The sequence below is a fragment of the Vicia villosa genome, linkage group LG1 (genome assembly GCF_029867415.1).
Source record: "Vicia villosa cultivar HV-30 ecotype Madison, WI linkage group LG1, Vvil1.0, whole genome shotgun sequence".
NCBI classification, from domain to species: Eukaryota; Viridiplantae; Streptophyta; class Magnoliopsida; order Fabales; family Fabaceae; genus Vicia; species Vicia villosa.
In genome coordinates, this window is record NC_081180.1 from 211,399,707 (window position 1) to 211,424,628 (window position 24,922).

At 37.3% G+C, this 24,922-nt stretch overlaps 1 protein-coding gene across 2 annotated transcripts; it reads right to left on the minus strand.

Annotated features, from left to right (window-relative positions):
- Positions 1–471: 471 nt before the first annotated feature.
- On the minus strand, positions 472–7,335 carry LOC131644843 (nodulin-26-like). Of its 2 annotated transcripts, none has more exons than XM_058915455.1 (5): positions 6,993–7,335; positions 6,590–6,814; positions 6,297–6,494; positions 6,150–6,211; positions 472–690 (listed from the first exon to the last, which is right to left on the minus strand). In XM_058915455.1, the coding sequence occupies exons 1-5, from the start codon at positions 7,110–7,112 to the stop codon at positions 669–671; spliced, it is 627 nt and encodes a 208-aa protein (XP_058771438.1). In that variant the 5' UTR covers positions 7,113–7,335; the 3' UTR covers positions 472–668. The 2 variants fall into 2 exon arrangements, with proteins under 2 accessions (XP_058771438.1, XP_058771437.1); XM_058915454.1 differs by lacking the exon at positions 472–690 and adding an exon at positions 5,550–5,971 and having other exon boundaries at positions 6,993–7,325.
- Positions 7,336–24,922: the final 17,587 nt, after the last annotated feature.

Sequence of the window (24,922 nt, forward strand, 5' to 3'; positions counted from 1 at the left end):
TCAAGCCCTTTGTTTAATTTGGAGGCGGGCGCCTCCTCTTCTAAAGAGGAATTGGGCTTCATGGGCTGGCCCTTTGTTTTGAATTACTTTTTCTTGTCCCTCTGCTCCTATTTGCTGATTGTACTTCCCTTCATAAATCTCAATTTATGATTTCTTTGAACTATTTCTTCTCAATTTTCCTTCTTTTCTGAAGCAATCCTTATTTAAACTAAATACCTGAAACCGTAGAAATACTGGCATAATACTAAAATAAAGATAATAAAAGGAAAACAATGACATTATTTATGTAAATTAAGCCAAATATACTATATATTTTCATGTTATCAATGGGCTAACTGCTGATGACTAACTTTGCACAAGCTATCCGCGAGTGACTATCCACCACTATATGTTTTCAATGAATATATCCCATACTACATTCATCTACCAAATTCAAATAACATTAATATTTTTGTTACTTAAAAATCACAATTCTAGGCTACAACGACCTTTAAATCAACATATCCAAATGTTACCACATACATCCAACATTCAACAAAACATAGAAAATAGCAATATTCAAACATGAACATAATTCTAAGAAAAACCCCCAAGTGTTACATGATCAGAGCATATGACTCACTACCTAATCAAAACGAAACCTCGGAGCTCTCCGGCTAAGCCACAAATCAAGCAACTACTCTTCTGAACCTGCACGTTACCAACCAAGGGTAACATTCAAACAGAAGGGTGAGAATTCAAATTCTCAATAGAAAATATAATAATGGGAAATGCAACATAAGTAAGCATACATTTCACAATTCTTTACTCTTCTCAAAACACGCATTTATCTCCAATATAAAGTTAACATGTTCAATACAATTAAGCATCACAATCAAATTCACAACCTCATATATTGACGATTTACATATATACACATATATCACTCATATATATATATATATATATATATATATATATATATATATATATATATATATGTATATATATATATATATGTATATATATATATATATATTTCATATTTCACATCAAATATGTATTTAATCACATATATCTCATTCCCATCACACTTTCTAATTCATATCAAATGATTCATCATTCCACATATATGCATATCAATCGAATTCACATCCACACATTCATACCACATAATCACACATAACAACATTTCACACCGACACGTGCGACTCAAGTGTGACTCTATGCGATATGCATGTGGATTCCTCCGTTATCATTTCCGGTCATGCCAATTGCCATTCTCTCTAGACTAGATAACCACCTCAAAGCCCCATACTCGTTAAGCTTTCAAAGCCCCATACTCGTTCCTAAACATGTTCCTAACCATGGGTCATCTATACAACACATTGAACATGAACAAATCACAAAAATTCAATTGATCTCACATAAACCCTAACATTTTCTAAATTCATGAAATGGAAGAATAGAAAGCATACATAACATTACCCAATCATATAAACTATAAGAACTTGGATTCAAACCCTTACCTCTAACACTTAATCCACCCTCTTCAAGAATCTACAAATCCCTTCTCCTTCTCTTCTATGTTCCTCTTCTCTTCTTTCTATCTTTTTCCTCTTTTCTTTCTAATTAGGTTATGTACTTTATTTGATAGTACATATACATACTCATATATTTTTATTAATTTCTGATCAGAAATAAATTTTGGTTATTCAGTTCATTGCACTGTGTATGATAATATTAATTTCATTAAAGTAAGGAGAACCAGTTAAAAATTGACATGTATTGATCACCTTCGTGTAATTTTCATGTTACACTTTTTATGATAAATCTATGTCATTTAGTTGTGTTTATATTTGTGATCATTGATGAGTTTAATTATGAGATGAGGATATGTCCAATGTTTATAATGAAAATTTTGAGCTCATAAAGTTTAACACATTCATAAGGATACATATATGACAAATGGGATATTGTTAGAATTTTTTAGGTCATATATGTAATAAATTAATGTGTTAGGACCATTATTAATTAGGAAAATTAAAGTGATCTATTTAATATAAGGTTTATATGGTCAAGGATGTAATTGCCCAGAAAAATATTGTGTAGATACCAATAATCATAACCTTGAATAAGAAACCTTTCATAGAAGGGCATCAAATTCTAAACTTGAATAAACACGAATCTTCACGAAAGCACATTGATTCTTATAAATAAGGGGTTATGGTCCCCAATTGTATACACAAGAAAATATCTTAGAATGTTTATTCTCTCTATCTCATTGGAAGAGAAACTAAAGAATAAAAAAACTACAATTGGAAGGTCACTACTCTATCAAGATCATCATCTTCTCATTAAAATTACATAGATCTTAAAGGTACGCTTTCACTTTCTATTTCATCTTGAATTGAGTATGAATTAATAAAGTCTTGATTAATTAAAAAAATTCCCAACACAATCCACTTCCAAACTCTATCAATATAATTGACTATCCTTTTTACACAAAAATTAGTGATACTTGTCCTATTAAACCATCTTAATTAATAGTTGTGCAAGAACATTAAGCTGCAAAGATGCATGTTTGAATCTGCGACAGTCCACTTATTTATTTTTAAAAAGTGAATTTCAGCCACTAAACTATTTGACAAAAAAAAACTACTAACGGTCTACTTAAATTTGATTAATTTTGTTGGAGCTGATTTAGTTGAAATTATTCTTGTAAAATAATTAGATAGAAAATTCAGTATAAAGGATCTTGAAATCCTTAAAAATATTTGGGTCTTGAACAAGCAAAATCAAAGAAATGTATACCCTTATGTCTAAGTAAATATACCCATGTTATTTTACATGATTTCTGCATCACTAATCATACTAAGGTCATTGTTTACTATGACAATTGTTCAACCATGTTCATAGCAAAAAATACATGATTTCAAAAGCACACTATTACAAGTATTATTTTCAAAAGGAGTTACTTTAGTAGTCTCTAGTTAGTGCTATAATTATAGAGAATTTCTTTGGCCACCTCTCAACCTTCTAGCTCACCTCTGGTGAAAAACCCAGAATACCCCTGACTTCGGAAATGAACTTCCGAAATGCAGGAAAAAGGTGTTTTCGGAGATGCATCTCCGAAAGCGCCTTTTTTTTTAAAAAAAAATTGACTTATTTCGGAAATGCACTTCCGAAAACACCATTTCGGAAGTTCATTTCCGAAATACTGCGCGTTTTGCAGATTAAGCAAAACAGCCCCCTCCCCCTAATCATTTACCCTAATCTTCTTCCAAACTCACACCCCAAGAGATTTTTGTGCAAACCAGTTCCAAGCTACCTCAAAGGCTCCAACTACTTGCTCTATTACATTCAAAAGTCCTCAAATCCATTCAATCGGTAAGCATTTTGATTTTAAGATCTATGATTAAAATGTATATTAGGGTGTTTACAAATAGCAAAAAATGTCTTAGGTTAGGTTTATACTGATATTTAGGATGTTTAGAATGTGTAGACATAGGTTTGATGTTTGGTTTTGGGGTCTGCCATGGGAGTTGTAGAAAACTCCATCGCAGGGGTGTTTCGGAACTTCATTTCCGAAAACACCTCCATCCCAGTTTTCGGAAATGAACTTCCGAACTGTATCAGAATTTCAATTATTTTTGTTTCTTCTTTTATCTCGCATATTAATCGATTTCAATTGTTTACAGGAACATGTCAGGCAACCAACCAGCACGCATCAAACAAGGGAGAGAGTCTCAGACTGCGTCGGCTAGAAGCGAGCGGGCGGCGGCGCAGCTGGCGTCGACCCAGGGACGGGGGCAGGGCCGGGGACGCCGTGTGCGAGTTCCCGTGGACGTGGGAGAGGGTACATCTGCTTCAGGATCTAGGAGTCGGCTGGCTCGGGTATCTTCTTCCCGCCAGCGAGAGGAGGAGGAGGAGGAGGAGGAGGAGGTGCCAGTGCCATACTACGAGCCGGAGGGTGTACCGGATGTTGACCCTCCGGCCGGGGAGGAGGATGAGCAGGAGGATGGCTATCTGGGAGGGCCCTTTGACACTTCCGTGCTGATTCACTACCACGATCACATCGCTCGGCGGATCTGGGAGGGAGAGGTATTTTTTTAATTTAACCGTTTATTTGTCACCATTTTTTATAATCTAACCGTTTATTTGTCGCTTATTTAATATATGTCCGCTTATTTAATATATGTCTCTTATTTGTTTTTTTTTGTAACAGGAGAGAGAGCCGCTGAAAATGGTCAACCACGCCCGCAAGATTTTTCGGTCTGTTTAAACCAGCAGCTGAGTGGTTTAACGACCATGTACGTGGACGCCATGCCCAGGGCCGCCAGATACGCTCTCCAGAGGGGGAACGATGCGGTGGGACCATACCGTCTGTACTTGGACCGCACGATGCACGACGACGTCACCTGGAGGCCGTTCGTCGACTACGCTCAGATTGTCCCCTTTGACGGCATTGCTCTATATTCAGGCTGGTTGGCATGCGGGACCGGCATCATGGTCCGGTATCTCCCAGAGCGGTGCATGCGTCAGTTTGGATTCGTACAGCGGATACCCAGGTCACCGTCTGAGGCTGCTCCCGACACAGTGACCAGAGTGCAGCTCACTGCCATATGGGCGGAGTGGCAGCAGCATGTGGTACCGCAGGAGTACCGTCTCACTCGGGTCACACAGGACTGGCACAGTGAGGAGGGGTACGTCACATGGTTCTACCGGGTGTCCCATCCTCTACTGAGACCCGACGTTCCCGACGCTCCTAGGTCAGCACATGAGGAGATCCTGGAGAACCAGCAGGCCGAGGATGACCACGCCATTGATCTCCTGCCGATCTGCCAGCGGATAGAGATGCTTGGGCGGGACGCCTTGGATCGGGGTGTCGTTCATCAGGGCGGTCCAGACGCAGTCGCCGTGATGGAGGCGATCGTCACTGATGCGGGCCGTGCGGCGGGGTACAGGCGGCAGAGGAGGGCTCAGGGTGAGAGGGTTAGGCACACCCATTAGTGGTCGGGTTTATTTATTTTTTGTTTTCGGATTGTATATTGCGCACACTATTACTATTTGGTTCGGCTTGTATATATTATTTGGATTTTATTTATCGTATTAGTATTTTCAGTTTATCTGTTGCTTATTTTATTTGGCGTTTGCGTTTAATTAAAATGCGAGACTGTTTAAGAAAAAACATAAAAAAAAACACAGTTTCTGCATAATTCGGAAATGAACTTCCGAATTCACCCCCCATGAGGTGTTTTCGGAAGTTCATCTCCGAAGACACCCCCCATGAGGTGTTTTCGGAGATGAACTTCCGAATTATGGAAATTTTTAAAAAAAAAAAAACGCTTCGAAAGTTCATTTCCGAAGCAGGGGTATTTTGGGATTTTTGCTGGGGGTGACCTCCATAGGGAGGTGGCTAAAGAAATTTTCTAATTATAAGGTGGTTAGTAAGTTGTTAGAAGGTTAGTTAGAAGTGGTTGAGTTGTTACAAATCAATCAACTTCAAACTATCCTATATATTCCAATCTTAGCTCTTGTAATTAGTTAGATTTTGAATCAAATGAGAATGAGCATGAATCAGAGATTCATCAAAGTATTCATCAAACCTCTTTTACAATTTATTTGTTGATACGAAATTTGTGTAGTGTGTGTTTGTAACAAAACATAAATATTACAGTTAATGCATGGATAAATGTTAAACCATTTCCTCTAGATTGATCTTCAAAAATGGAAATTGAAGATATAAAGCCTTTAAAATTCCTTGATGAATCACCTTGCTTCCCCATTTTGTACCCCTTTAAGAAAAGATGCACTCTTACTAATTTCGCGCACCGGCTTGTTCGTGTACCGGATGAAAGTATACGCCCATGTACCCGCCACGGCACCTAGAGTCGTTGCGACTAAATATATCCATATTCCTCTATACTCCTTATGAACAATAGCAGGCCCTAAACTTCTTGCAGGGTTCATTGAAGCTCCCGTAATTGGCCTGTTATTAGATTCGATCAAACTGATATAAAGTATCTCTTATACTCGGTCTAAAATTTAGACCGTCTAATGAAATTGGTTTTTTATAAGAAAAATGATCGATTTTGAAAGATGTGACGACATAATTGTAAATGTGTTCACAAAATATATGTAATTTAAACTTAGAATGAGGTTCATACCCGGCAAACATGACATTTAGAAGTACCGTAGATCCAACTGCAAGTCCAGCCAATTCACCGATCTGCAATATTTACAAATAAAATGAATAAATAACATTTATAAAATAGGATTGAAAATTGAAGGACATTAAAATATAGAGGGATTACCGCTCTATTATCCGTGGCAACTCCAGAGATAATGAACATAAGATAAAAAGTGATTATGAATTCAACCACAAATGCCTGAAGATCAGAACCAGCCGGAAGTGTTCCGGAAAAATGATCTTTATTACCATTGAATATAAGTCTAAGTGTTCCACTTGCAAGAGTGGATCCAAGAACTTGTGCTATCAAATAAGCTGGCACCTATAATAAGAACATTAAATCAAGAGAAAATACTCAAACAATTTCATTAACACTAACCATAAGTTGAAGGAAAAAAATTTTAGAAATTAATTCACCTCTTTAAGGGGAAATCTTTTGGTTGACGCGTGAGCGATGGTGACCGCAGGATTAAAATGAGCACCAGAGATGTGACCGAGAGAATAAACCAAAACCATAACAGTGAGGCCCCAAACAATTGAAATCCCAGGATGTGTTACCACTTTGTCATTGTCAAGGTTTACAACAACAGCAGCACATCCTGCAAATATCAAGAAGTATGTCCCCACCAATTCTGCCACCAACTATATTCAACAAAACATAAAAACCATTTAATTTTTTCATTTCAATTCAATTCCACAAATTCACATATATTAAGATAAAAATAATAAATAATTTTTAAAAATTACTTATTATTTTTTTATACTTTAGAAAGAAAAAAAGTTGAAGACAGATATATATAGAGAAGTTTAGAAGATAAACCTTTTGCAAAAGAGGCACATAGTCTTTATATTCTGAGTTATCTTCACAATTTTTGGAGGAATCACCATTTACATTCATAGCAATTTCATGGTTTCCATTGCTTGATGAATGATCAGCCATAACACAGACAAAAAATTGAGGATAAAGAGAAGAAATGAAATGAAAAGAATACTATGTTTTGTGTTTTGTCAAAGAAGTTAAGAAATGAAGTATGGAATTTAAGAGAATGGAACTAACTAGCTATCCCAATTTATGGGCACCTAAAAGTCTTATAAATAGGAAGCATGGAAGAGATTCATAATTGACTTTCTCAAAATTTTCACACATGGAAAAGTAAATTATAACTTTCTTGTGTGTCAACATATGTATTTTGTGAACATATATCACTTTTAATCACATGATATGTTTGACAAAGTAATTTTAAACCGTGTTTAAAGCAACATTTTGATGATAAAAAAACTATATAAATTAAACATTAAATTTTATCGAGATCCCTTCCGTCTTAACTAAAAATTCTAGGTTCGAACTTATCTTAAAATAGAGTTTTATCGTCTATTGCAGTTATCTTGAATTTCTTGAATAGTTATTTTTAGAATAAATAGAAGGATTTCTTATCATGATATAATATTTGTAGGTTGAGGTGTGATTCTTGATGACATTGAAAGCTTTTTCAACTACCCACCGGAAATGCAGAATGGGACATAAATTTCACTTAACTTTAAATTTTGGATGGGATATATAGACTTGTCTGTTTGTCTCTCTTAGTCAAACGTTTGAAGTTTGATGATGTTAGGTTGACATAGTATTATGGTAACAGTTAAAAATATTGAATATGTATTCCAAAAATAAAAAGATTAGGCTTTGAATAGTTATATATTTTAAGAAAAATTTGGATGAGAAAGAAATGACGTAGATGAATGAGTAGATAAGAACTCAGATTTTAGTACATTGAATTTATGAAAAGTAGATTTTTAGGTTATTGTTACTTATTAGAACTCTCATTTATGTTTTTATTTATTTATTGGTTGGGCCTAGTTTGATTTGATAAACCAATTCCTATTAGAATGGTATTTTATTGATTTTTTTTATTTAGATCTAAGATTGTTCAATGTTAAGTGAAAAAATTGTCCAAAGTAGAAACAATATCGCTATAACTAATTTTATTGTTATGAATTATTTGGAAAGCTTCCATAATATTTAAGATTCTATTTTTGATGATGGTGAATTATAAGTAGTACTCTTTTCGTTTTTTTAAGTGTCGTTTTAGAAGAATTTTTTTCTTATTTAAGTGTCGTTTTATAATTTATTGTTGTAATTTGTCAATTATAACCTTATTTTTTCAATAACTCCACCTTTCATTTTTCAATTAGTTATTGGAAAAAGAGAGTATATGATTGAATTTATTTGGAAAGAAAAAAATAAATAAGGGTATAAATAGAAAAAATAACTCTAATAATCAACTATCTTGGTTGAAGAACTTTATGTAAAAATGACACTTAAAAAGAAACGGAGAGAGTATTTATTACTTAGATAATGCAAATTATATAAATATCTTTTCATTGAACAATTAATTTAATTGAACTTTAAGGTATATAAAAAATTAATTGCACTTTTTATTTTTTAAATATTATTTCCAATTTAAATAATCAAATTTTAAATGTGTCAAATTAAATAATATGAGATGATTCTTTTAATTGGAATTTAGATTTTAACATATTATTTTGTATGAGTGTAGTATCTTTAGATTTTCTTTCAACTATTTACTTTACTATATAACGACTTAATAATTATATTCTTTATTTTCAATTATTAGACCATGATTCATGTATTTTTTTTAGTATTGTAATTTTGATTCCATTGTTGATTTTTTATTCAATGGTTAAAGAGAATTTCCTTCGATTTGGAATAGGAAAGTGATTATAAGTCCGACCTAGAATCTATTTGGTACGACGAAAAAATTTCTGGTAGGAGGATAGGGAGTGTATTTATAATGTTAGCATTTTAATGTCCTTGTCAGTGAAGTCAGAGAAAAGTAACTCGCACGAATCAATGGATATATGGTGTGACACATAATTACACTTATATATAAACAATGATTAAAATCGCTCCCGAGGAAGTGGAATCTGGGAGACTCTTTGATTGATTCCATTAGTTGAGATGAGTGTGGTGCACGACTCTGGTGTGCGCCCCCCTAACAAAGGATATACTTGCTATGGGATTGGCCTTTAAATTTGGTCGTTCTTAATAGGTTCTTTAGTCGATCAAGAACAGTTGTATGCCAAGTCCTTTCTACCGGACACATAGCTATGGAAGTTGTAGTTATTTAGTGCACTTCAGTGCTGTTATGGAATCGTGGTCGATCTTGTTAAGTATATTGTGTCTCATGATGTCCTTTTAATTCATAATTGTAGATCCATACTCCTTGGTTGCCTATAAATTGGTAGAATACAGTCAATTACTCATTTCGCTTCCTTTGCACCAAAATTCCATATCTCTAGTCTTTTGTGTGATTTTTACTTTGTTAGTGATCTTCCCACTACTTTCGATCTTCATCTTTCCTCGCAAAACATTTATGGGTTTCTAGTGGTCGTGTTTTTATTTCTTCATCGAACACTAGAAACTCTTAAGGCAACACTCTCCTTATTTACCCTTTCAGTTATTTTCGTTTATCTATAGCCATGTCTAATATATGAAACTCAAACATTCCCTTTATAGACCTATTGAGTGATGATGAGATAAGTGGGGCCTCTTCGCGAACCAAAATGACAAACCCATAAATACTAGAGGTGTCTCCTCAAGACGTGTGATGTCATTCTTTAGACTTTATAGGTATTATTGAGACTTCTAATACTGTCAGGGGTTCTAAGGAAGACGTTGAGGAGTTGGAGGATCCTCAAGAAGAAAAAGTCCTTGGAATGAGTGTGGATAGAGAAAAGGAAGTCACCCCCCTTAGAAATAATATTAGAGAAGTTTCTCATTCTTTTACATTCCTTAAGCTTCTCGCATCAAACTCGAAAAATATAGATGTGTAAAGGAATGAACTTAAGGCCCATAACTATATAAAGACCTTTGTGTAGCAGCATGACTGTAAACCAAGTGATATTGAAGTTATAAGTTAGATAGATTCTAATTCACATTCCAGCACTTATGGTAGTAATTTTTTACTTGTTGACAGTCAGAAGGAAATAGTAGAAAGTGGAAAGTGGGCTCTTGATATATTCATTGATGCAAATAAGTTTTCTTAGGTGGAACAAGATGTCTTGGGCACGGTGTCCATCTTTACTGATATGTGTCGGATAAAGAATTCCTACCAAGATGTTGCCTCATCCTCTAACTATACAATTTCACACGTAGATCCCCGCAAAAGATTATATAGACGTTTTGACAAGTGTGTGTTCTCTAGAATTGGTTTCAAACTTCTTTTCAATGAATTTGAAATCGGGGTCATGAACCACTTGAGAATTTCCCCTTAGCTACAACACCTAATGAGTTGGGCATATATCAAGGTCTTCCAATATTGTTGAGAATGTAGGAATGGTTCCCATGCCTTAAAGATTTTCTTTCACCATTTCAACATACAACTCACACTACTACAAATTGTAATTTCGTAGCAGTTTCTTACTACAACTATTTATCCCACTGACGTAATATATATTCATTAGGCACCTTTCTTTTTTTCTTTATTTTAAAATAATTTTCCCTACGGTCCAAATTAACAATCATGGTGAATTATGGAGTGACACACTTTAATTCCCAGCACCATTAATTTTATGCTTTTTCGTTACAAAAAGGGCATGCTCCCTTAATTTCTATTTTTTAATAAAAATTAAACTACTCTTCACCATGGTCTAAAGTAACACCTGTGATATAGTTTCTTCTATCAACAGTAGTGAAAATTTTACCTATATAAGTTAAATTTTATTTACTTCCAAACATATTGCACCCTAGCTCCATAAGTGAAATTATAACCTTTCACGCCTTATCCCAATCTCAAAAACTACAACATATCTTCACAAAACTCCAACATAATTTTTGTTGAGTTATTTTCTTATTTTTGTAGAGTTGAGATTAATGGTTTTATATTGTTGTTGTAGTTTTTATTATTCATGTTCTTTCTTTTTTTTTGATATAGGTAAAATGTTGCGTTATTGTTGTTTATTTACCCTGTTTTTTTGTTCTTGAGAATGTTATTCCTTGTACAACTTTTACTTTGTTCAGCCGAACATGTGTAGAACACAGTAATGTGATAGAAGATACAATTGAGTTTAGTATATCATATGTGGATTAACTGTTTTACCAACCCTTCACTAACATATAACTTGTAAAGCTGAATTAGAAAAAATAATCTTAAAAAATCAAGTTATATTTTAAGAATAACATGCATTAATCAATGTTTTTCAATTTTACTTCAACCCATTATCCATATCTCACTCTTTAACAGTTAGAATTTGATTCGATACTTCTAGTTCTTCAATCAACACTTCTTTCTCTACAAGTTCATTCTTTAGAGCGTCAAAGTTGTTGAGAAATTCAAATTCATCATCATCATTGTAGCGGTGAAATTGGTGAGACTAAAGCCATGGGAAAGACTTAACTCATTTTGTTTCAAACAGAGTCGCCACCGCGCTTTATTGTTTCCAAAAAGGAATGGGAGAAATAGCGAATAAAACCCACAGAAGTTTTTAAAATCAAAACTAATAAACTTATCAGAAATTTGGGTAAGGGGGTTTGTTATACAAGGGAAAGGTTTTAAGCACCTGATAACACGTAATTATATCGTATATTAGGCTCGATTATAACATAAATTATTTCTTTATTTTATTATAATTATATATTATTACGGTATTATGCTGATATTTTCCTTTGTTTCAGGTATTATGTTTATGCAAGAAGCATTTGGCAAAAGAAGAAGAAATCGTATTAAAAAGGCAAAAGAATCAAGTTGGAGGTACTGTAGTGAAGTGAGGTGCAAATAGAGGAATCCAAAGTGGAACACGCAAGGCCCAGCCCACGTGAAGCTGAAGCCCCCACGTCTCCAAGTGGGAGACGATCGTCTCACCCTCCACAAATCAAGGGACGCACGTCCCCATCATCCAAGCCACGTCTCCAAGGGGGAGACGCCCGTCTCCAGTCCACTGCCACGTCTCCAAGCTCACTAAGAGACGCCCGTCTCCAAAAGCACGTGGACCCCGCCACTTTCTCCATTAATTTAGTGGACAATTTCAAGTCTTCCTATATTTTCTCAACTTCCCACGCCATGATCTCCACTACTTCTCACATGATGCTGAAAGTAACTTCCATTGCCATTCACTATAAAAAGGGTCTGAGCATTTATTTGAAGGTATCCAAGTTTTAGGCGCGGAAGCGCTGTTCATAGTTTTAGGCATAAATTATCACTTTGCAAAAGTGGTAGTTTCTCACATTGAGGAACTACCACACCATTAGTTTTAGGCCTACAATTTATGTACTCTTGGATCACAATCTTACCGACATTATTTCAAGGCTTCATTCAAGTTTCAAGATTTGTTTTGTTCGTAATTTAATTCAAGTTCGTTTTGTCTGCTTTACTTCCAGGTTTATTTATTTGCAATTATTTTAGTTTCTTGTTCTTATAATATTGTTTTATCATTACAAATCTAAATATGCGCATGTTCATGGTTAATAATTATAATTTCATGTTTGTTTCTTTAAATATGTCTGGCTAATTTATTTAGATGTCGGTATGTAAAGTAATTTAACCGTAGGGATCCGAAATAAATTGGCTTAATTATGTTTTATTAAAAATCACTCGTTTCTGGTTTTGTGTCTAATTTAATTTGCTAAAGTTCTAAAATCAACAGAGCGAGAGTTTAAGATTTTAGAACTGATAAAGGTTAAGATCAACAGAGCGAGAGTTTGAGATCTTTAACTGGATAGTAGACATAGGACATTAGTTTTAAGGATGGCGAAAGCGTATTAAAACTGATTAGAAATTATTTACTTTCAAAAGTGTTTTTAAACCCGACGCGGGATGGCGAGAGCGTACGTTAGGGAATACTAGCATGTTCCGAGTCAACAAAGCGAGAGTTTGAGACTAGGAGATTTAAGTAGGTAACGTCTTCATGAAGCGAGCATTTTATTAAATATGTTGTTTTCAAAAACCATTTCTAAATCTGGTGGGATGGCGAGAACGTACATTATGAGTTAGGATCGTAGTCTTAATCAATAGAGCGAGAGTTTGAGAGGAGGACTTTTAAATGACATAGTTAGTAAAGGTTTTTGATTTAATTGGAATCTGGCCAATGGAACTTCGGATCACCTAAGTTAGACGAAATACATACTGATATCCGTTTATTATTATATTCTTAGAATTAAGAGTTTATTTTCATTTCATTAGAAACAACCCAAATATCATTAGCCTTAGCTTTACATAGTAACTTTAGATAACGGTAAGTCGATTTATAGTCCCTGTGGATTCAATATCTTTTAAAACTACACGACACGACTGTGCACTTGCAGTTATCCCGACTAATAGACACGCAAAGTTGCGATCAAGCTTTTGGCGCCGTTGCCGGGGACTATTTAAGTGGATATCGTAACTCGCTGTTACACCGTAGAGACTAAGGCATTTTTTTTTATTTTTTTTTTCTTTTCATTTACTACTATGTATCACCCAAACTTTTTCTACAGCTCCCAACAACAGTATTTCGAGAGATACCAAGAATCCCATAAATCCGACCTCGAGATACTGTTGGAAAATTTCAATGCGTCACAAACTCATTCTCACCCAAACTACCTCCCAAACTATCAATCCCAACATTTTGAGGAGTCACCAGAATACCATAAATCCGACCTCGAAATATTGTTGGAAAATTTCAATGCATCACAAACTCATTCTCACCCAAACTACCTCCCCAACTATCAATCCCAACATTTTGAGGAGTCACCAGAATCCCATAAATCCGACCTCGAAATAATAATGGAAAATTTTAATGAAACATCTATGATGACAAGGCACTTTGTGGAAACACAAAATGCGACGCTTACCTACTTTGAGGAACCACAAGAATCCTATAATTTTAACCTCGAAGCATCAATAGAGGATTTCAATGCAACGCAAACTTATCATCAACCGAATTTCCTCTACGATCACCACGCCCAACATTTCGAGGAGTCGCAAGATTATCATAAATCCAACCTCAAAATCCTAATGGAGGAATTCATTGAAGCACAAACTCTCTCTAGGCTAGAATCTATGATGACGAAGCACTTTGAGGAAACGCAAAATGCAATGCTAGCTCCCTTTGAAGAACCTCAAGAATCCCATAATTTTAACTTCGAAACATCAATGGAGGATTCCGAAGAGACGCTAACTCACTCTAGATTAGAAGCCATGATGGAGCACTTTGTAGAGACACAAACCGTCCAAAACCAAGAGTTTATCAAACAAAGTCTTCAAAACAACGAAACCCTTAGGCAACTGACCACTATGGTTGAGACCCTCGCGACTCACAACATGGCATTAGAGACTCAAATCTCCCAACTTGAACAAATGCCACTAGGACACTTACTTGAGGAGTATATTGACATAACCATTAGTGAAAAACAAATTGAAATTCCTGAGGAGAGTGATAACAAGATTGAGGAAGGTGATTATGATATTGAGGAGAGTGATAATGTGGTTGAAGAGATTTCTAGTGAGAAAAGAGTGGAGATTGAGAAAAATCCACCAACACCATCTGAAAGGGAGGTTGTAGAAGAGGTAGAGAAAGAAGAACCTATTGTTGTTCCTCTTCCCTATACCCCACTGATTCCTTTCCCACAAAGTTTTATGGAAGCTAAGGTAGAATCTAATTCCAAAACGTATGTGGAGGTATTGGAAAATATCCACACCAATGCACCTTTGTTTGAAGTCTTGCATAAAAAGAGAAAGTTAGAGGACCATGAAACTAAGGATATCATTACTGTTAAGAGGGTAAGGTTAACCATTGAGGTGGTGGATAATATCACTAAGCCCGAATTTGAAAAAATAATACTTAGGATAGATCCAGAACCGCCACCATGATTTCAAAAGAATGAACCACCCCACAAAAGAAAGAAAAGAAAAGGTGAGGGATATGTGAGATGGCTCGATAAGTGGCCATGGAAAACGAGGTTTGCTAAAAGTTCAACCGAGGAGTCATTATCGAGAGAACCACCATGAGTGCTTGCACTCTTAAGCCGGCGAGCTATCAACGTTAAACAAAGCGCTGCGTGGGAGGCAACCCACGAGTTTTCAGTTTAATGTTTTCCTTTTATCGTTTGAACTTGCAGATAATAAAGATATGGATGGCTTGTCACGTCTCGGCCATATCTAGGCGAAAAATCTATAGACAATCATCTCAAAGATGAATGGGTCTCCACGCACATTCCTACGAGTGTTGCTGCTGGTGGTGACACCGTTGATGAGCATGATAGGAGAAGATATTTCCTCCGGACGCGGAGCAGATTTGGTTGTGATAGCCCGCCGGTAGCATCCATATAGGTTCTGTCTTTTCTTCTCCACCTTGGATCAAAACATTGAGGATAATGTTTGGTTTAAGTGTGGGGGAGAAGCTTTACCGCTTTCATTTGTTGCTTTATTGTTTTCTAGTTATGTTGCCAATTCTTTATACATGATTTTCTGTTGTTATCGAATTTCCCCAAAATTTGAAAATTTAACCTCCAACAAAAAAATATGAATTTTGACGCATGGTATACACACTCTGAAAGTATATAGGTTGTCACACTTTAGCCATTGTTAGAAAGACTTGGAGATGTTTCAACAACATCGATACCGTCCTGACACCCTAAACCCCCTCATTATGTGATATCAATTTGGATGCCCGTTATGTCGAGAACTTAGGCTCAAGTTTTCAAAGTAGCTCTTAAGTAGTTTATATTAGTAGTCGACACCATCTTAAGCACAAACTACGTAGGGAGTCGATGAATATAAGTGAATGATCATGTTTTTAAATGATTTAATTGAAGAATAGCCTTCTAAGTTAGGTGACCCTCACCTGGTCATTTAGCCCAATGGTTGTTAAGCCAATAAGGATTTAATAATTAGCACCCACTGTTGGTTGGCCTAGAGGTCACTGGTACTGGGCTTGGTAGGGTGGACTACGGTTCGATCCCCCGCAACTGTAGTTGGGAAAGACGGGGCTTTGCCATTTAAAAAAACCAGAACCCCGTGCTAAAGAAAAGAAAAGGATCATAGTCGCTAACCGATTTCCCTACTATGTGAGTTTACGGATAACGGGCTTAATGTGATTGCGCTTGAATTAAAAGAGTGAAAGGAAAAACGAGAGATATAGGTTGAGTTATAATGGCAAAATTCGAATTGGTTTGTATAAGGAGGGAGTTTTTGAACATTGTGTCGTTACGGTATCCTTGGTGTTGATATCTATTACCTATCGATGTAACATTTGCCTAACACAAATATGATTAGGAGTCGTGTCATGCCCTTGTTTCGAATCGAGCTTAAATGTTTCTTTTTACCGGGTTGGTTGATTGCTTGAGGACAAGCAATGGTTTAAGTGTGGGGATGTTGATAACACGTAATTATATCGTATATTAGGCTCGATTATAACATAAATTGTTTCGTTATTTTATTATAATTATATATTATTACGGTATTATGCTGGTATTTTCCTTTGTTTCAGGTATTATGTTTATGCAAGAAGCATTTGGCAAAAGAAGAAGAAATCGAGAAGAAATCGTATTAAAAAGGCAAAAGAATCAAGTTGGAGGTACTGTAGTGAAGTGAGGTGCAAATAGAGGAATCCAAAGTGGAACACGCGAGGCCCAGCCCACGTGAAGCTGAAGCCCCAACGTCTCCAAGTGGGAGACGATCGTCTCACCCTCCACAAATCAAGGGACCCACGTCCCCATCATCCAAGCCACGTCTCCAAGTGGGAGACGCCTGTCTCCAGTCCACTGCCACGTCTCCAAGATCACTAAGAGACGCCCGTCTCCAAAAGCACGTGGACCCCGCCACTTTCTCCATTAATTTAGTGGACAATTCCAAGTCTTCCTATAATTTCTCAACTTCCCACGCTATGATCTCCACTACTTCTCACATGATGCTTGTAACACCCCAAATCTACCCCTCAATTAATAAGAGCATCAGAGTATAAAATATCGAAACAAGCAACAAATTAGAGGCATCACATATTCGACTTAAACAAAACTACAATTCATGCTCAAAGTACATAGATACATAACACTTATATCGGAGGAAACTCATAATTCATTGAACATTTAAATCCAAACAACTTCATCATATTGCAGCAGAATCCAAATAACAACACAATATCTAAATCTTATATTCTTGTCAACATGGAACAATAGGTCCAAAACGTCTCCACAAGACTTAACATCAAAGTTCAAGAAAAGATAATCGACATAAAACAAGACACAAGCAAGTATCGCAAACATTCCCCCCGAGTGCTACGTATCAGAGCATTGACACCCGACTAGAGCTATAAGGTACACGGTTACTCCACGTCCTTACCTGCACGTTACCAACAGAGGGTAACATTCAAACATAAGGGGTAAGATATCATTCATTATAAAGAAACGTATGATAATATTCTAAGCAAGAGAAAAGATCATACATTGGTCACCACCTCTCATCACAATACTCAATACAACTATTTCGCATCACATAATTAAGTCACTACGTCTTAACAATCATATATTCATCAAGTCACAATATCATAATCAAATAAGACTCAAATGCAATTCACATGTGACTCGACTTATGCAAATGCATGTGGTACCATTTGGAGTAAAACTCCCACGTCTCAAGATTTGCCATTGGGCACACCGTCGCTAATTGCCATTAAGGCCACCGTCACTTTTTACCATTAAGGCCACCGTCTCTTTATGCAATGGATGTGACTCACTAAATGCAACATCCATACAACCACGACATTCACAAATACATCACAAATACCGAATAAACATCATTACTTTTATAGTAATTCACCACTTCCCAATCACGTTGCTACGTTGCATCATCATACAACAACACACCACTTCACCACACAAATCATAACATCAAACAAATACATTGAAAGAAGGATTCAAAGAGGTTATAAGCATTCCTAAATCACATTCATTAGAAAGGTCTCAATTATAGCTTCGCATAGGTTCAAACGGCACTTAAAAAGGAGTTACGGTTCAAAAGTTACATCATTTCAAAGTTTAGGAAAAGTTCTGCAAAACAGGGTTCGCGGCGCCAACAAGGTTCGCAGCGCGAACTGAGCGAATAAAAAATTCCCAACTTTCTGCCAAGCAGTTCGCGGCGCCAACAAGGGGTCGCGCTGCGAGCTGAGCAGATCCAGTTTTTCCCAAGTTTCTGCCAAGAGGTTCGCGGCGCGCACAAGGGTTCGCGGCGCGAACTGACAATTTTCAGAAAACCCCAAACACAGAAAACAACATACGAAACCCATCCAAAAACCCCTAAACTCAACCCAATCAAGTTGGAAAACACTAAGCATCACGAATATCAACAGAATACATGTTATAGACACAATTATAAAACCTATTATGGGTCTTTTAACATCATACCATCTTCAATCATGCTTAGATTCACAATTTCATAGAAGTCAATTATAAACTCTAACAATCTCTATTCAATTTCTACACAATCATGGATAACAACATATAATCAAAACCCCACCCAAAACATCATCATACATCCCTCTAGCATGAAAGAATCCCACCCTTACCTTAGGTTTTGGATTGAAGCCAACTCTATCTTCAACCTTGAGATTCTCCTCTTTCTCTTCACTCTACTATTTTCTTCTTTCACCAAAAACCCCAAAATGAACTTCTAATTTCTATTTCCTCTAAAACCCTTGTTTTAGTGAAACCCTTATTATCTTAAATTACTAATGGGCTCTAACTAACACCCCTCACTTACTAATACCAACTTAGGCCCAATTATCAACCACACTTACTATCTTATATTATATACTAATAATTCCCAAATAAAACAACATAAAATTAATTAAGCATATAATTAACACATAGATCACAATTAATTCACATAAATCACATAAATAAGGAATTAAAGAAAAACAGTCGTTACAACTCTCCCCTACTTAGAATATTTTCGTCCTCGAAAATTACCTCAATCGAATAACTCGGGATACGACTCGCGCATCTTGCTCTCCAATTCCCACGTCATACTTTCACCGGTAGTTCCCGACCAAACCACCTTCACTAAAGCAATCTCTTTTCCTCTAAGCGCCTTCGTTTCGCGATCCTCAATTCTTATCGGCATAGTCTCCACCGTGAGATTATCCCGCACTTATACATTATCCATAAGAATTACATGCGAAGGATCAGGAATATACTTCCGAAGTTGCGACACGTGAAACACATCATGCAAATTCGAAAGATTAGGCGGTAAAGCCACCCTATACGCCACATTACCAACCTTCTCTGAAATCTGATACGGTCCAATAAAACGAGGAGTGAGCTTCTTCGACTTCAAGGCTCTCCCCACTCCGGTAACCGGCGTAACTCTCAAGAATACGTGATCACCAGCTTGGAATTCCAAATCTTTCCTCCTCTTGTCATGGTAACTCTTCTGCCTACTTTGCGAAGTCTTCATCTTCTCACGGATCAACTTAACCTTCTCGGTAGTTTCTTGAACAATCTCAGGTCCAAGTACTACACTCTCACCCGATTCATGCCAACACAACGGAGTCCTACACCTCCGACCATACAACGCTTCAAACGGTGCCATACCGATACTTGAATGGTAACTATTATTGTATGTGAACTCTATCAATGGAAGATAAGTATCCCACGTACCTCCCTGCTCAAGAACACAAGATCTCAACAAATCCTCCAAAGATTGAATCGTCCTCTCCGTTTGACCATCGGTCTGAGGATGATACGCCGAACTCAACCTCAACTTAGAACCCAACGCCTCTTGCAAACTCTTCCAAAAATCTGAAGTGAACCTCACATCTCTATCCGAAACAATACACAAAGGAACACCATGCAACTTCACAATCACACGGACATAAATTTCTGCCAACTTTGAAACCGGATAAGTGATGTTAACAGGTATGAAATGAGCCGACTTCGTAAGCCTATCAATGATCACCCAAAACGAATCATGTCCTCCCACGGTATTCGGCAAACTTGTCACAAAATCCATGGAAATACTATCCCATTTCCATTCAGGAACTTCCAGCGGTTGCATTAATCCAGCAGGCTTCTGATGTTCAACCTTCGACTTCTGACAAGTCAAACATGCGTACACAAACTGAGCTATGTCACGCTTCATTCCAGGCCACCAAAACAAATTCTTCAAATCTTGGTACATCTTCGTAGCTCCGGGATGAATACTCAGATTACTCCTATGACCTTCCTCAAGAATAGATATTTTCAAATCCACATCATCAGATATACAAATCCGATCATGGAACCTCAACACACCGTGCGCATCTAACTTGAAATCACCATTCTCAGCTTGATCGACTCCAATCATCGAATCAACCAATTTCACATCCAACTTCTGGGTTTCTCTGACACTATCCAGAAAATCAGTGTTAATCTTCAACATACCCAATCGAACACTCGTAGGGGTCACTTCACATACCAAACTCATATCTCGAAATTTCTCAATTAATTCTAACTCCTTAACCATCATTGCCGACATATGCAAAGTCTTGCGACTCAAGGCATCGGCAACAACATTAGCTTTTCCTGGATGATAATTCAAACTGAAATCATAATCTTTCAACAGTTCTAACCACCTTTGTTGCCTCATATTCAATTCCTTCTGATCAAACAGATACTTCAAACTCGTATGGTCGCTAAAGACTTCAAATCTAGAACCATAAAGATAATGTCTCCAAATCTTCAACACGAACACTACAGCAGCAAGTTCCAAATCATGCGTAGGATAGTTCTTCTCATGAACTCTTAACTGTCTTGATGCATAAGCAACAACTTTACCATTTTGCATGAGCACACCTCCTAAACCCATCTTAGAAGCATCACAATAAACCACAAACGATTCTTCCGGATTAGGCAATATCAAAATCGGTGCCGACGTCAACCTTTTCTTCAACTCGGTAAAACTATCTTCACAAGAAACATCCCACACTAAAGCCTTACCCTTACAAGTCAACTTAGTCAACGGAAGGGTTAACTTAGAGAAACCTTCAATGAACCTTCTATAATAGCCAGCTAGTCCCAAAAAGCTTCGAATCTCGGTAGCCGACTTAGGAGTATCCCATCTCAACACGACATCAACTTTAGACGGATCCACGGCAATGCCATCACCAGAAATGACATGCCCCAGAAAACTAACTTCCTTCAGCCAGAACTCACACTTGGATAACTTAGCATACAACTTCTTCTCTTTCAAGACTTGCAATGTCAACTTCAAATGCTCTGCATGATCTGATTCTGATTTAGAGTAAATCAAAATTTCATCAATGAACACCACCATAAAACGATCCAGATACTTATGAAAAATACGATTCATGTACTCCATAAATACCCCAGGTGCATTCGTAACGCCGAAGGGCATCACGGAATACTCATAATGTCCATAACATGTTCTGAAAGCCGTCTTCTGCATGTCCTCATCTTTCACTTTAATCTGATGGTAACCCGACCTCAAATCGATCTTGCTAAACACACGAGCACCAACCAATTGATCCATCAAGTCATCAATTCTTGGAAGTGGATACTTGTTCTTGATTGTCACCTTATTCAACTAACGATAATCAATACAAAGTCTCATACTTCCATCTTTCTTCTTAACCAACAACACTGGAGCTCCCCACGGCGACACACTAGGTCTCACAAACCTCTTCTCAAGCAATTCTTCCAACTGCTTCTTCAATTCAGACAATTCAGATGCAGACATCCTGTACGGTGCCATAGACACAGGTCTAGTACCAGGTACAAGATCAATAGAGAACTCAACTTCTCTCTCAGGCGGTACATCAGGAATTTCATCAGGGAAAACTTCAGGAAAATCGCACACCACCTTCAATTCTTCTATGATCGCTTGGTTCTCAACAGACATTGATGCAACCAAAGCAAACACTTGAACATCCTCTTTCACCAACAAACGAAACTGTCTAGCGGACAACAACTCAACACCTTCCTCTTCAGGAGAAGAAAACCTCACAGACTTATCATAGCAGTTGATGTGAACACGGTTATGCTCTAACCAGTTCATCCCTAAGATCACATCCAACCTCTCAACGGCAAGCACACAAAATCAACAAGGAAGTCTCTGTCAAAAATCGACACTGGACACTTCAAACACACAAGAGAAGTGGTCACTGAACCCTTAGCCGGAGTATCGAAAACCATCTCTCCGTTCATAGCAGACAACACAAGACCAAATCGATTAACACAATCAGCAGATATAAAGCATTGAGAAGCACCGGTATCAATAATAGTAATTAAACGAATGCTATTAATGAAACAAGTACCTCTGATGAGAGAATCCTCACTAGTGGTCTGAGTTCCCGACAAGGCAAACACCTTTCCACTAGATTGCTCCTTCTTTGGCTTCTGACACTTGCTTCCAATATGTCCTTCTTCACCACAGTTGAAACACACCATCTGCTTATGCTTGCAAGCAGGTGACGTATGTCCAATCTCTCCACAACAGTAACACCTCATGGCACCAGCAGTACACACAGTGCTCTTATGGCCAACCTTGCCACACTTGAAGCACGTAACACCAGCAGGTGCATCTCCCCCACTAGTTCTCTTGCCATCAGTGACTTTCTGCTTACCCTTTCCACTCGGAGCGTCATAAGGCTTACCATGAGCTTGATAACCTTTTCCCCTCTTCTCACTTACCACACGATAATGAGCATTGTTGTCCTCTTCATAGATCCGACAACAATCAACCAAATCAGCAAAGATGCGAATCTTCTGGTAACTAATCGCCTTCTTAATCTCCGGACGCAACCCATTCTCAAACTTAATGCACTTGGAAAACTCACCATTTGGCCCATCATAGTATTGGTAAAACTTAGCCAATTCACCAAACTTAGCAGCATACTCCACAACAGATTTGTTCCCTTGACTTAGCTCAAGGAATTCAATTTCCTTCTTGCCACGGACATCTTCAGGAAAGTACTTCCCTAAGAACTCCATGCGAAACAGAATCCAAGAGATCTCCTCACCACTCGCTTCCAATCTCCTACGGGTCTCTAGCCACCAATCATCCGCCTCAACTGCAAGCATATGAGTCCCATACCGAACCTTCTGTTCAGGAGTGCAATCCATGACACGGAAAATCCTCTCAATCTCCTTAAGCCATGTCAAAGCGCCATCAGGATCATAAGTTCCCTTAAACATAGGAGGGTTCTCTCTTTGGAAGGTAGCCAAACTCCGAGAAGCATCACTCTCTCCACCATTTGGTTGGTTCTCCAAAGCTTGAGCCATTGCTTCCAAAGCAGCAGCTATTGCAGCACCATTCCTTCCCGCCATCTCAACTCTTCACTACAACACAAGAGCAATCAACACAAAATAACAATACAATGTTGTTAGACCACACTACGACACGACACATGGCCGGACAATACCGACATGCTCTGATACCACTATTGTAACACCCCAAATCTACCCCTCAATTAATAAGAGCATCAGAGTATAAAATATCGAAACAAGCAACAAATTTGAGGCATCACATATTCGACTTAAACAAAACTACAATTCATGCTCAAAGTACATAGATACATAACACTTATATCGGAGGAAACTCATAATTCATTGAACATTTAAATCCAAACAACTTCATCATATTGCAGCGGAATCCAAATAACAACACAATATCTAAATCTTATATTCTTGTCAACATGGAACAATAGGTCCAAAACGTCTCCACAAGACTTAACATCAAAGTTCAAGAAAAGATAATCGACATAAAACAATACACAAGCAAGTATCGCAAACATTCCCTCCGAGTGCTACGTATCAGAGCATTGACACCCGACTCGAGCTATAAGGTACACGGTTACTCCATGTCGTTACCTGCATGTTACCAACGGAGGGTAACATTCAAACATAAGGGGTGAGATATCATTCATTATAAAGAAACGTATGATAATATTCTAAGCAAGAGAAAAGATCATACATTGGTCACCACCTCTCATCACAATACTCAATACAACTATTTCGCATCACATAATTAAGTCATTACGTCTTAACAATCATATATTCATCAAGTCACAATATCATAATCAAATAAGACTCAAATGCAATTCACATGTGACTCGACTTATGCAAATGCATGTGATACCATTTGGAGTAAAACTCCCACGTCTCAAGATTTGCCATTGGGCACACCGTCGCTAATTGCCATTAAGGCCACCGTCACTTTTTACCATTAAGGCCACTGTCTCTTTATGCAATGGATGTGACTCACTAAATGCAACATCCATACAACCATGACATTCACAAATACATCACAAATACCGACTAAACATCATTACTTTTATAGTAATTCACCACTTCCCAATCACGTCGCTACGTTGCATCATCATACAACAACACACCACTTCACCACACAAATCATAACATCAAACAAATACATTGAAAGAAGGATTCAAAAAGGTTATAAGCATTTCTAAATCACAGTCATTAGAAAGGTCTCAATTATAGCTTCGCATAGGTTCAAACGGCACTTAAAAAGGAGTTACGGTTCAAAAGTTACATCATTTCAAAGTTTAGGAAAAGTTCTACAAAACAGGGTTCGCGGCGCCAACAAGGTTCGCGGCGCGAACTGAGCGAATAAAAAATTCCCAACTTTCTGCCAAGCAGTTCGCGGCACCAACAAGGGGTCGCGGCGCGAACTGAGCAGATTCAGTTTTTCCCAAGTTTCTGCCAAGAGGTTTGCGGCGCGCAGAAGGGTTCGTGGCGCGAAC

Coding starts and splice junctions, on each gene's coding strand:
- LOC131644843 (XM_058915454.1), bottom strand. CDS start 7,112: ATGGCTGATCATTCATCAAGCAATGGAAACCATGAAATTGCTATGAAT. Junction 6,815..6,992: donor ATGTGCCTCTTTTGCAAAAG/GTTTATCTTCTA, acceptor TGTTGAATATAG/TTGGTGGCAGAATTGGTGGG. Junction 6,495..6,589: donor AAAGATTTCCCCTTAAAGAG/GTGAATTAATTT, acceptor TTCTTATTATAG/GTGCCAGCTTATTTGATAGC.